The 14909-nt window shown below is 36.4% G+C and overlaps 1 protein-coding gene across 1 annotated transcript in view; it reads left to right on the top strand.

Annotated features, from left to right (window-relative positions):
• The window catches only part of crbn (cereblon), a 29277-nt gene that overhangs the window by 6558 nt on the left and 7810 nt on the right, over positions 1-14909 (top strand). The window contains exons 2-9 of the mRNA XM_073072433.1: positions 493-599; positions 2489-2691; positions 4131-4280; positions 5477-5639; positions 7442-7504; positions 10744-10828; positions 11163-11278; positions 11717-11781. Coding sequence (XP_072928534.1) covers positions 493-599; positions 2489-2691; positions 4131-4280; positions 5477-5639; positions 7442-7504; positions 10744-10828; positions 11163-11278; positions 11717-11781 — 952 coding nt within the window. The remainder of the gene's footprint in view (positions 1-492; positions 600-2488; positions 2692-4130; positions 4281-5476; positions 5640-7441; positions 7505-10743; positions 10829-11162; positions 11279-11716; positions 11782-14909) is intronic.

Genomic DNA, 14909 nt, shown 5'->3' with positions numbered 1-14909 from the left:
CCATTAAACTTGATTTCATACTATTACTGACAATTGTTGTCAGCTTTTTTACGGAAAGCATTAACACTTATCTACATAATAGAAGCTACAGAGTGATAATTGTGGGCAAAGAAAGTGTATTGTAAATCCAAACAAAAATTTTACAATTATCTTTAATCTGTAGTTATGGTATTGATCGCACCATCATGTACAGATGTTGGTTACAGCAGCAAAGAAGTATCTAAGCAGAAGTTTAATAAACTAATGAAGGAGAATGGTATAGGTTATACTTATAGAACTACGTAAAGTTTACAGCATAGAAATTGGCTGTACAGCACAAGTCTTATGTTGTGCTCCACACATCCCTTTCCATTTCTCTTCATCTAATCTTACATAAAACTGCTCAAAAATTTTGAAATTTACTGCATTGAAATCCATCATATGCTTAGCCCTTTAAAAAGTCATACTGTAGCTGTGTACATTGTGAAGTTATGTTTTTCATTTCTTTAAAAGATGATGAAGATGAGTTTGCTGACATGGAAGTTGAAGACCATGACAGTGAAGAGGCTGAAAAACCAAGCATCATCAATTTTGATCCAAGTCTGCCTACTGCACACTCTGTATGTATGAAAATACAAAATGCTGGAACTGCAGAATGTATTTTTTAAAATCAAGCTCTACCAAAGAAGCATTAAACTGGAATGTTTTGAGCAGTAGCTGAAGATTAGTCTGAAAACATCAGTTTAGTTCAGTCAGTGATAGTGTATGTAAATTCGTTGTTTTTGTATAATACCTTAATGTACTCACCAACACCCTGAACTGCTCTAAATTTGTTGCTGATATTATTAATTTTGTCAGTCTTCAAATAAGCGCCAGCAGGTGCAGTAAGCTTTGTGACTCCAAAGGTTTCTTTTGAGCTGGAGACCCTAAGCCTTAGGTGGTGATCCTACAGCTACACCCCAAAACCTTCCAGACTCCTTTTTGACAGATTAAAAATGTTTTTCGTTAAATGTAAAATGAATCCAATTCATCTACTTTTATCTACATTTCCATGCAGGTTTCCAACTTCACTTAAGTTAATGGTATAAAGCAAAAGGGCAGAATGCAGAGATTATCTCCTCTCAGTTCAGTATAACTTAAGCTTTTTCCCTGAGAATCAGTGAGGAATCCAGCGGCTGAGTGGGACATGAGACGTACCTGCTTGTACAGTACCTCTGTGCTGATCCATGCAATCATATTAGTTCCAGTTCTTTCTAAACTGCCAGTTAAAAAGCAAGATCTGGGCCAGTTCAAACTCCACTGAGAACAAAAAGGCATTGACAGCATGTTAATGATAATTTGGTAAACCAACTTAATTTGCTCAAACTCTTTCTGTGATTAAAGTTGAGTGATGTAGCACAGAAGGAGGCTATTTGAGCCATTCTGTGTGTGCACAGCAGGCACCCCAGGAATTCCACTGTTTTCTCCCATTAAACATAGAACATAACAGGAGAAATAAGAGCAGAAACCTGTCATGTGCCTTTGTGCCTACTTGACTTACTTGACCATCCATAATATTATGATTGCTCTTTTACTTTTGTGCACTTTACCAGTTTTTCTGAATCCTTTTATGTCTTCAAACCTATTATAAACTGAGCCTCCATAATCTTGGATAGTGAGTTCCTAGGATTCACTGTTTTCTGTTTGAAGAACTATATTGAGTCTGTCCTGTATGGCCAGATTACTGAAAAAATGTTGAAAATACTTAGCATATCAGGTAGCATTTATGGAAGGGAAGGATAATTGATGTTTTACATTAATGAACTGATGAAATGTCATCATCTTGAAAGTTAATTCTGTTTCTCTCCCCTCAGCTGATCTGGCACAACTTCATATAAGCAAGCATTTCTGTTTCTTTTAAAACAATGTTTCTAGATTTATATATGTTGTATTTCAACCTTTGAATTGCTAATATACTCTTGCATTGGAAACAAGATGACAGAGACATAACCTAAACAGTATCAAATTCAAAACATATTGAGCTATAAATTTAGTGAACAGTTACAATTAATTTTTAAATTTTTATGTTTAGGCTGACAGTTTAAATTGACTTACAATTTCAGAAATTACAGTGTGAGTTTGGTGATTCATTTGGCATTAATATAGAATTGAAACATGTTATCCAGATTTTCTGCAGATTTAGCATCCAAACTATGTACAATGTATGATCTAATCTTTCCATTTTGCTTCCACTGTTTCACCTGGACAGGACAATAGTGAACAAATATTTTGCCATCGCTCCATATTAATCATTGAGGCATGTGGAATACTGTCGAAGTAAATCTTAGTCAAGTATCAGGATTTAACACAAACCAAAATTGAACCTTACTTTTATGGCAAAAGGATCTTAAATTTTCATTGTGCATGAATATTTGACAATATATGCTGGATGCCTTTGCATTCAATGTTATAATCTGTACATTGGAGGAATTTAAATCTAACTATACATCAACTTTATTTTTTCCTTTAGTACTTGGGAATGGACATGGAGGAGTTTCATGGTCGTACTGTGCACGATGAAGAGAGTAAACCAACCATCCCAGTTCTCCCTCATGTTGCTGTTATTCTTATTCCTGGGCAAACCTTACCACTGCAGCTTTTTCGTCCTCAAGAAGTATCCATGATGCGAAATCTGATTCAGAAAGACAGAACATTTGGCATCCTAGCATACAGGTGCAGGTTCTTAGATGTGCAGTAAGCTTTAACCACCGATCAGTTCTTAATTGTTGAAAGGAGTCATATTTGCATGGGAAATGAGCCATTTTGAATTTGTATGTGTCTTACCACAATTTTCTTTCTCTAATAGGTAAATTTTAATAATTGGCTGTTTTTTTTATATTTTTACAAAACCTTTACATAGAAACTTACCAAATTAGTTTCTGAAATGAATTTCATATTAAGGTATGAATACAAAATGCTTTCAAATGGTAAAATCTTCAGTGTAAAATCTTAACAGTATCAAAAATTCTGAAGTACTTAATGTGGTTGTCTTCCAATTCAGAGATGTTGTTGCTGTTGGCTGAGTGATAACTGAAGAGGCCTAATGGATGCACACAAGACCAATTAACTGCAATTTGATTGTAGCATTTCCCTCTGTACATTTATACAAAAGGCCACCATCTGCTACCATAAAAAAACAAATGAAATTGCAGAATGTGACTTCCTCCAGCATACAGTGAGAACTTCCAAAATCCATAAAATTAGAATAGTATTTTTTCCCCCATTAACTAGTTGCTTGCGTGCCTATCCTAAATAGTAGGCTGGCATCAAAAGTTCTAGCTTGTTTTGTCAATATATTCTTATTTAAAAAATGTGTTTTAGTGACATATTTTACCTCAATTTTAATGTGCAGCTTTCTGTTGCATTAAGTCTTCAGTGAGAACTTGTTTTCAAGTTTATTTATATTATAGGTGTATTTTTTTCCCTGTAGCATATTGGCAATATCCCAAGAATTTTAAAAAGCTAGTGTATGGATATTATAAAGGCTAGTAACAACAAAAATTCCTTTATTTAATACCTTTGAGGTCCCTATTTGAATCACTTACATTACTCACAACCAAATCCCTATTTTACTAACCTCTGCTTTCCTTTCCTCTGCACCTGAGATATTTGAATCAGTTATTTCATCTTCACCAAAACTCTCACTGTTAGAGTCTGCTTCCATTCTGCCATACCACCCACAACTTTTGACATACGTCAGCAATTGACATGTTACTTTTATTTTTAGTTTTTCTTGCATTCAACTAGATAAAGAATTGTAGTGTATGGAAACTGAGACTTTTCATTTTAGCTGCCAGGTGTTGTCTCACTTCACCTGAGACTTAAATAAGCGGAAAATTCTATTGTTTTGGTTAGGCTTGTCCTGTTCTTGGAGGTGAGGGAACCCAAAATTCCCTGAATATCATGAACAACAGATTAGTGAAATGCATCCTACTCAAATTTCTTGAAACCATGTATTTAGTAATACCGTACACAACATGTTAGCTAGAGCAGTTGACATATTTTGGGTTTTTTTTGGCTTTTCTAAAGCTAAATGTACATGATCTGTACATAATTGAGTCATTGGTAATATGCACCGTTCCACATTCTTATTACTCATTGTTCTCTCCTAGTGAACATACTGACCGTGCTGCAGAATTTGGAACCACAGCAGAAATTTATGAATATAGGGAGGAACAAGAATATGGTATTGAAACTGTGAAAGTGAAAGCTGTTGGGCGTCAGAGGTTTAAAGTTCTTGAGACAAGAACTCAAACTGATGGGTAAGATGGCAACATACAAGGCTACTTATCACTGTTCTTTCTTTTTGTTCAAAATAATGTTTATTAGTAACCAATATAGTTAGCACTTAATCATATTTTGTTTGTTCGAGGCCATGTTTTATTTCCAGCATTGAGTATTTGGGTTGTGGGCTAAATTTTGCATCTTGATCTCGTTTCATTGCACTGTGCATCAACAAGCTAAAACATGCCAATGTAAACTTTTAAACTGCAAAATGAAAGCTACTGAACACATTACCTTAGGAGTTTTGCTTTGGTGCATTTGATTTGGTTAATAGTAGTCCTGAAGGTTTATTCAGCAGAATACAATCGGATGGAGGTACCAACAGAAAGAATGTTGTTACCAGACCTGTCCTAACAAGAAATTTTGTCTTGGACAGTAACAATCACTGAGAACTAATAACTGTTGCTGGAATTGTGTACATTTCTGAAGCTCCTTTCAGTTTGCTTGGCTCATTGACTCACAAACTGGCTGTCACATTAACTTGAACATTAAAATGAGTTTCCAGAATGAAATCAATCCTTGTGGAGTCATTCCCAATAATTAGAGCCTTCTAGGAAGTGAATGTATTTTTGGAAGGAGAAAATTGACAGTATATGGGGGGAAGGGTAATATTTTTGGCCCATTGTAGAGAATTGGTTTACAATAAAATACTGCTCATCTTCAATGAAAGGTGCCTACTATTAACCTTTAACTTACAGACATGAGCATGCTTTATCCTATCTATGAATATTATATACAGTAGGTCAAATCAAGAAGAAAGATTACATACAAGCAGAGAGTCTGGCTGGAGTTAGGGTATAGATGTGGGTTGGGTATGGAACTAGAACTGAGGTTGGGGCACAGAAACGTGCTTAGGTGTGTGGCCAGAGCTGTGGTCCAGAGTGTTTGTATATTTCCTGTACCCTATAATCTCATTAGGTTCATGGGAAAGTTAATAACCCATCTGTCTAAAGTGTGAATAAAATTGGCTATTTATAGAAGTAGTGACCAACAGTCCAAAAGATCATCAAAGATTTACTTTAATGATTTCGCTTTTTATTGCCTTTTTATATTTTACCTGTATGAGTGCAAACCTATGTATAAAATAACAATTACTGTCTCTACCATGTGTAAAATATCACAAGTTCGATTTATGACAAATACATTAACATATTCTACTTTAACTTGTTCGTAGAATTCGGGTTGCAAAAGTTCAGATCCTGCCAGAGTGGGTCCTTCCTTCAAGTGTATCAGGAGTTCAGCTTAATTCTCTTAACAGACTTCATATGTTTGTCTCAGATAAGCCCCCTGCATGCCGATTAAAGCAAACCCAGAAGTGGTGGCAGAAATATCAAAAGGTTAGTTCATCTATCTTATCAAAATATAGCAGTAAAAGAGGCAGTTTTTCACTGAAATGCAGAAGACCTTAAATTATTCTCCAAAAACAAAATAGCCACATTTAATGACTATCTTGATATTGATCCACTGTTGCAGTAGTAGAAAAAGTGAGTTGTTTTAGTCTGAAGTGGAAACAGAACCCATTTTTAGGCTGCCTATTCATCTATTTAATTTAACCACATCCACAGATCCTATGGCTGCTCAAATTTTCATTATTTTTAAATTTTATTTCTGATTGGAATTCTCTGTCCATTTGATTAACGTATATAAATGGTAATCTTACAATCAATGTGAAACCACCTTTTGAAGAATCACCGAACAGGAAATATACAAGACTAATATTTTGCTATATTGGAAATGAATTGTTTTTTAATACAACTAATGAATGTTATATTGCAGCAGTTAAATCTTCGTGCATTATTACTTTTATATACTGATAGTATTTTCATTAAAATGCCCACAAGATTTTTTTCCAAATTAGCTAAAGTTGCTGGAAGCCTATGTAAACCTCTCACTGGACTCATATGCAAACTTAGCTCGTTAGCTAACTCTGCTAACGACCATGTAACTCAGCGGTGAGAAGGACAACTTTCATAAACAATATACATCTAGGGTCAGTATGATTTGGGGTTCAACCAAACTGGAATATGATGTTTCAGTTAAAGAAACCTCGATTTGAGCAAATGCTGTGTAAATACTGCCCATACACATTATCAGTAGGCAGAATAACACTGCATAAAATTATAAAGAAAGTATATTTATCTATTTCAGCTTTATCAGTTATTAAAAGAGAGAAAAGAAAGAAAAAAAAAATAAAAGTGTCTATTAGACCAGTCTAAATGTGCACATGACCATTGGACTTCATCTCTTCCAAAAGCTGGGTATAACTGTTACTCACGGTGCCAAACCCACGGTCTGTCTGAAAACACCTGCCATGTTCCGAATTTCCCTTGAAGTCCACCTTGAACAAACTGGCTTTCTCAGAAATATTGGTCCTTTCTCCTTGGAGCTGTTCATCTGCACAAAGCTCTTCAGGCAATAGGATCTCTCCTTCCTACTGCATTCTGCGGCATCATCCCTTCTATCCCATTCCGCAGCTCCCACCAAAAGACCCCAAACCAGACGGCTGTCCGTCACAAATCGCTCTCTCGAACCTTCTCCCTATCCCACAATCCTGATTGGCTGACACAGCATCCCTAAGTTGAACTACAGGGCTTCGCAACTTTAGCCAAAACCAAAACGTTCTATGAGCCTGACACATGGTTTTTGTAGAAAATGGCTGAAATGAAATACCTACAGCATTGTGGTAGAAATCTTAACTAGGGCATTACACTCAATTAAATTGAGCATATTAAAATGATCTTGTGGTAGACTTCAAAATCATTGCTCTTGTATTTTGAACTCTGCTGTTTCCCTCATCAAAAACTGGCCCAATATAAAATTTGTGCAGTTAAAAAACATTGAACTTTCAAATATCCTCAACAATTCCAGTTTTGATAAAACATTGCCTTATTCCTATGACTGATTCTGAAGGAGGCGGAATAAACCAGTATCTGGTTTGAATTTTTACCTTCCATAAATACTCTTCAAATATGAGGCAGATGTTTTCTGTTATCTGTATCATTGGTTGATATCAGTGGTTTGTAGAATGAGACCCTGTACAGTCAAAATCAAAAGCTAAATATTATCTCATTGATCCCACTACCTATAAAATCTTTGTTCATTTTTTTCATTATACTTTTTTTTATTCTTTGTACTCTAGAGAAATTTCCATTGTGCAAATCTGACTTGGTGGCCTCCATGGGTATATTCATTGTATGATGCAGTGAGTATAAATCTAAATTTTATTTGTGATAATCAAAATAACAGTTATCAGTATTGCAAAATGAAGTAATTTTTAGTTTAGATTTATAGATATATAAAAACAGGTCCTTTGGCCCAATCTGTTCATGCCAGTGAAGATATGCACAGATTAGCTTAGGTAGATGTATTTGGTCTATACCCCTCTAAACTTTTCCTTTCCATATACCTGTGTAAATGGTTCTTAAATATTATAATTGAATCTGCCCCTACCACCACCTTAGCTCATTGCAGGAACATGTCATTTTCTGTGAAGCTTGCGCATCAAATCCTCTAACTCTTCCCTCTATTCTTAAACCTATACCCTCTAATTTTAGACTTCCCTATCCTGGGAAAAGCAGTGTGACAATCATTCCTATTTTTTCTGTTTTATACTAATTGATGTAAAATTCAGTATTCATGCAACAGAGTATTGAAAAATTTGCCAATTAGACAGACAGACATTTTATTGATCCCGAGGGAAATCGGGTTTCGTTACAGACACACCAACTAAGAATAGTGTAGAACTATAGCAATATAAAATCATAAATAATTAAATAATAATAAGTAAATTATTCCAAGTGGAAAGAAGTCCAGGACCAGCCTATTGGCTCATGGTGTCTGACATTCCACGGGAGGAGTTGTAAAGTTTGATGACTACAGGCAGGAATGACTTCCTGTGATGCTCAGTGTTACATCTCGGTGGAATGAGTCTCTGGCTGAACATACTCCTGTGCCTAACCAGTACATTATGGAGTGGATGGGAGACATTGTCCAAGATGGCATGCAACTTGGACAGCATCCTCTTTTCAGACACCACCATCAGTCCAGTTCCACCCTCACAACATCACTGGCCTTACGAATGAGTTTGTTAATTCTGTTAGTGTCTGCTACCCTCAGCCTGCTGCCCCAGCACACAACAGCAAACATGATAGCATTGGCCACCACAGACTCTTAGAACATCCTCAGCATCGTCCGGCAGATGTTAAAGGACCTAAGTCTCCTCAGGAAGTAGAGACGGCTCTGACCCTTCTTGTAGACAGCCTCAGTGTTCTTTGACCAGTCCAGTTTATTGTCAGTTCGTATCCCCAGGTATTTGTAATCCTCCACCATATCCACACTGACCCCTTAAAAGAAAACGGGTCACCGGTGTTTATGTTATTTAGATGTTATAGCTTGTAAAATTAGTTGTCATATGTTTCTAATAAAGCAGATAAGTGTATGTTTTATGTGATAAATAACTTCATTGCATTCATTTTTGTAAGCAAGATGCTTTGCATTATGCTGTGTAATTTCCCATTTCTGCTTGATTGTACTTTATATTGGTTTCCTTCAATTTTTGGGTGTTATATTTATCTTGGCCGTTTGGCTGGTGTGTGATTTGTTCATATTTTTTTGTGCCAGAGATGGGGTTGAGAGTTTGGTGCTACTGTTGCTGTTCTTTTCTGTGAATGAGGGAGTCAGGGATTGTTTGTTATTGTCGTTTTTTTTCTGTGGGAGGGAGAGTGGATTTTGGAGACTGCGAGTTTTGTTTCTTTTCTTTTTCGGGCCCATGGTAGGGGGGAATTGATGTCTTTTCTTTGATCAACACCCTTGGTCTTTTTTTGTATTTAATGACTATCTGAGGTAGACAAATATCAGAGTTGTGTTGTACGTGCATTCTTTGACAATAAAATAAACCTTTGAACCTTTGATTATAATTAATCTTGGCTGCACTGAAATTAGTCAAGAACTCAATCCTTGTTCTAAATTTGCTCTTTTAATGGCCTGGTTGCACTGAATTAAGATTTAAATATGATGTCATTTTCAATATTCACAATGTAAGAGGTCAGTTTGTCTCTTTGAGCTTATTCCAGTTCACATAGCAATCTTATTCTGCAACTAATTTTCCGTGTAATCTATTCTTCCCACATTCCCATTTACTTCCACCGTCACCTGTCTACTTTAGCAAGAATTTGCAGTGGTGAGTAACCTACTTGCGCATCCTTGTAGGAGAAAGAAGAGCGCTTAGAGGAAGCCCACATATTCACAGGGAAATTGTGCAAACTGAACACAGTAGTGGAAGTCAGGACTGACTCACTAGCTGCCCCTGTCTGCTGTCTATTGCAAGATTGACATTAAGTTTAGTTTTAGTCAATGAATGTATGAGAACTGAATGCTCAAAATTATATGTTCTAATGTTCAAGTATTTTTAATTTAATCAGAAATCAGTATTTATCTCAATCCATTAAGAGATTCAAATAAAACTGTTGGCAAAGATTTACATTCATTTGCAGAACAAGGAACCAGTTTTGTTCCCTTCAGTTGCTTAGCAGGATTGTATAGCGAGTAACTACACTACAGATCTACATTTGTTCAGACTGATCAATGAGAAGGAAATTGCAAACAGTCCCATTTCCTCTAAAGTTTAAAGTCTAAACAATTTAAATGAAATTAAAATTGGCCAGAAACACTTCCTCTATGGTAAGTTTACATTTGTTCTGGTTCTAGTGGGAATACATAGAACATAGAATAGTACAGCACATTACAGGCCCTTCGGCCCACAATGTTGTGCCAACCCTCAAACCCTGTCTCCCATATAATCTCCCACCTTAAATTCCTCCATATACCTGTCTAGTAGTCTCTTAAATTTCACTAGTTTATCTGCCTCCACCACTGACTCAAGCAGTGCATTCCACGCACCAACCACTCTCTGAGTGAAAAACCTTCCTCTAATATCCCCCTTACCTTAAAGCCATGTCCTCTTGTACTGAGCAGTGGTGCCCTGGGGAAGAGGCGCTGGCTATCCACTCTATCTATTCCTCTTAATATCTTGTACACCTCTATCATGTCTCCTCTCATCCTCCTCCTATCCAAAGAGTAAAGTCCTAGCTCCCTTAATAGCACCTGGATTTGATGCTTTGTAATTCAGTGAATCTCTCGCCTTCATTAGCTAAACTTAAATGAATATTATCTGTTTACATGAAGTACCAGACTTAGTGAGGAAATCTTTTCTTAGCAAAAAGTCAGATTGAAGACATGATAGAATAAACAATTTGTTGTCACTACACTAATTTCCTGATTTTAATTCCATTCTGTGAGCAGGACATAGTGTCATTGTCAAGTACCTGAATGCAGCAAATTAATATAACTAGGAGGAAATAATAAGTGCAGGCAAAACCTGTAAAGTACAACCACTTATCCTTTAATCTGAGCAGCGATTTAGTTTTGCTGTTATCTACATAGGAAATACTAATGGAAAGAATGAAAGCACAACTCCGAGAATGGGATGAAAATCTCAAAGATGACTCCCTTCCCTCAAATCCTGTAGGTAAGAATTATGATAATTTACTTATTATATGATATTAATTAATTATTTTACTCAGCTTGTTTTAAAAAATCCTTTTTAATGCAGACATAAATGTAGTTTTGAAATTGCTTTCGTTTTGAAATAGTTTTGAAACAGTCCTTGCTGTTGAATGAGTTCATTAGATGGGGAAAGCTTAAATGAAATGACTAGCAACGTTACATGTAGAAATAAATAAATTTAATTAAACTATTTCAGTAGTTAGTTCCATTAAAAACTTATTGATCATTTGATAAGTATCCAGACTACATCTTGAACAAGAAAAATTGCAAATTATTGATGAATTACTGTTTTACAGATTTTTCTTATAGGGTGGCTGCTTGTTTGCCTATCGATGATACCTTAAGAATAGATCTGCTTAAAATTGGTAGTGCTATTCAGCGGCTCCGTTGCGAATTGGATCTGATGGACAAAGTAAGTGCTTCCTCTACACAGTAATTGTGCTTTTAAATCTATGCCAAGTGTTGTATTTCATACTAGAACCAAATATATAAATTGCCTTATTCATATTTTTCAAAAGCAATGCCCATTTATCTGATACTGTTGTTGAGACAATTGTCTAATTGATAAATTACATCACATAGCATTGTAATCAGGGACCAATGTTTACAGCTGCAAGACACAAGTAAAGTAGTTAATTATATAATGTGCATGATGGTTATTAGTGTTCCGTTTTCAAAGTCCCAGTTGGGTTCCAGTAGTTGGAATTATATGTTATGGTAAGTTATGGTATAGCTTAGTAAGTTGCCATTTTACCTTCAAATGTATTTCTTATGAGTGCTGTAATTTTGCATTGTTAGTCAAATAGTTACAACAGTCATAAAAAGTTATAACTAATGTTTTTGTTTACAGTGTACGTCTCTATGTTGTAAAAGATGCCACCACACAGAGATAACCACAAAAAATGATATCTTCAGGTAATTTCTTTTTCCCTTTTGAAAGAGTAATCAGATTTGGATTTATTATCACTGTGTATGAGGTGAAATTTGTTATTTTTGTTGCAGCAAATTAACAAATTTCATTGAGGTTTAACGAGACTGGATAAAAATTTAATTATGACTTGCTATATTCTTGCAGGAGTCAATAAGAAGGAGCTTTCCCCTAGATGAGATGACCCATAGATCACTCAAGGGGAGAGCAGATGAGAGAAATGTTTTCATTCAGGGTGACGAATCTTTGAAATTGTCTAACCGTGGTTGTTGTGTTTATTTAAATCAGAAATGAGGGAAAAATATAAATAAAGGGAATAAAGGAACGGAAGGATGTTGCAAGAAAATTAAGTTGAGCTAGATCGTTCACAATCTCAATGGATAACTGCAGGCCAGATGGTGCACCTTCTATATATTCTTGTATTATAGGATAGTAATTCTCTAACAAATTCTTTAAGATGTCAGAGAGGGGGTGCAGAAGCCTAAAGATCAGCACTGAACGATTCAGGAAAAGTTTCTTCCCCTTTGTCATCAGATTTCTCAGTGGTCTGTGAGCTCATGAACAGTGCCTCATTATTCCTTTCTTGCTGAAATTATATATTATGTAATTTATAGTAATTTTAAATCTTTGCACTGTACTGCTGCTAAACAAAAAATTTAATGCCATATAAGACAGTAGTAATAAACCTGATTTTGGATTGTTAGCAACTTCAGGTGTAAATAAGAACATGCAGGAGAAAAACTTTTGTCTAGTGATGTAAATAGATCAGTTTGCTTGTGTATGCTTTCAGCTTTTTATTTACTCAGAGTTAAATCTGCAATTACTATGTAAATAAATCCATTCTGGTATCATCCATTTACACACCTGAAATTTGTCACTTGCCTTTGAAGCAAATGTAATGACCTACCCTTTTCTTTGGTGGTAGACATCTGCATTTCTTTCTATATTTTACCCATTTCACCTCATTTATTGGTTTATTATTATTACATGTACCAAGATACAGTGAAAAGCGTATCTTGCATACAGTCTATACGGATGAAATCATCACATTGAGCTAGAATAACATAAAACAATGACAATGCAGAAGAAAGTGTAAAAGCTTTGTTAAGTTGCAGTGCAGTTAAACAATAAAGGGCAAGATTGTAACAAGGTAGACTGTGAGGCCAACAGTCCATCTTATTTTGTAAGAGGTCCATTTAAGAGTCTGACTGATAGTGGGATAAAAGCCGCCCTTAAACCTGGTGGTACATGTTTTCAGGCTTTTGTATGTAATGCTCAATGGGAGAGGGACTGAGAAATAGTATCTGGGGTGTGTGGAGTCCTTGATTATGCTCTCTGCTTTATGGAGGCAGCGAAAAGTATGTTCAGAGTCCATGGGGGATAGCTAACGACACAACTCACTGCAGTTTCTTGGCAGTCAATTGCCATGCCAAGCAATATGCATCCAGACAGAATGCTTTCTGTAGTGAATTGATTAAAACTTGGTAAGAGTCAATGCGGACGTGGCAAATTTCTTGAGCCTTCTAAGGAAGTAGAGATGTTGCTGAACTTTCTTGGCTGTGATATCAACGTAGTTGGACTAGGACGAGATTTTGGTGATGTTCACACCTAGGATCTTGAAGAGCCAACCTTCTCAATCTCAACACTGTTGATGTAGAGAGCAACATGCACACCAGCCCCCTTTCTGAAGTCAATGACTAGTTCTTTTTGCTGACTTTGAGGGGAAAAGTTGTTGTCTTGACATCTTGTCACTAAACTCTCTATCTCCTTCCTGTATTCTGAGTCGTCATCATTTGAGATGTGGCCCATTATATTGGTATCATCTGTAAATTTGTAAATGGAGTTAGGGCAGAATCTGGCCACACAGTCAAAAGTAGGAGGATGAAGACGCCACCTACTAATATTGTTACCAGTTATACTACTGCCTAGGACTGTTTAAATTGAGCAACCTTGATTTAACTATCAAATTCATGCGATACTCCATTAAAGGCTCCAAATAACTAAGCCATTACTTCTTCACTTAATTTACAACTTCTTTGAAATAAAGCTTCATTTTATTGATGTTTTGATTACTTTGTGTCTGGTTACTTGTTTTAATGATTTATCTAAATGGACACTTAAATTTCTTAGCTGCTCCATATATCTTGGAGAATTAATCCAGATGGTTCACACTCCGGCATAAAATCAGTGAAGCAGTTAGAGAGTCAAGCATTGAGAGTCCTCAAGCTGCTTTGCAATTCAATATGATCATGGTGGGTGAGGTTTTCCCTTTGACTCTACTTGACTTGTCTCATTCATATCACTTGTTGATTCCAAAAAATTTATGTGCTTTGGCATACTAATTAGGGTTGATGTGGCATTATTTTTCCAGTAGGTTAAATCAAAGGTTCAAAGGTTGAATTTAATGTCAGAGAAATTTAAACAATGTACATCCTGAAATGCTTTTTCTTTGCAAACATCCATGAAAGCAGAGAAGTGCCCCAAGGAATGAATGACAGTTAAATGTAAGAACTCCGAAGTCTCCCACCCCTAATCCCCCCCCCACGCATAAGCGGCAATGAGCAACGATCTCCCCTCCCCTCACCTGCAAAAATGAATGTGCATCAGTACTGTCACTGAGCTCAAGCATGTGCTAAGCAATAGCAAAGACACAGACCAAAGTTACCCCAAAGACTTCGCATTTCATCCAACATTTGACAAACCAAGTTCTGTCTCTCCCTGGCAAGGGAGAGGGAGGTGAACCCCATTTTCACAGCAAGCGGGAGACTTAACAGCCCACTGGTTTACGATGTTAAAAGTCCATTTCGTTGCATTTTTCAAGCCCCGAAGATCGCAAAGGCCTCGGGTCCTTGGGCCCACAGTGAAAGATTTTCCGGCCTCCCCAATGACACACGAGGCTCTTGCTGTGACACCGTCCCTCGATCTGCCTGTCTCCAGAGCCCCAATATCTTAGGCTTCCAATCACGATCAAGATTCTCAGGCCAAACCTTGGCAAGTCGAATAACAGCCAGTTGTGTAACCCTGAGAACGGGTCCCATTACTGCAAAGAACCGAAGCCTGCAAGGAAGCTCCAGGTCAGGGTCTTCAAAAGAACCCTGAAAGGGAAAAATAAAAG

The sequence above is a fragment of the Hemitrygon akajei genome, chromosome 19, assembly GCF_048418815.1.
Source record: "Hemitrygon akajei chromosome 19, sHemAka1.3, whole genome shotgun sequence".
Lineage (NCBI taxonomy): Eukaryota > Metazoa > Chordata > Chondrichthyes > Myliobatiformes > Dasyatidae > Hemitrygon > Hemitrygon akajei.
The sequence above is the reverse complement of the archived record's forward strand: the minus strand, read 5'-3'. Positions and strand labels throughout refer to the sequence as shown.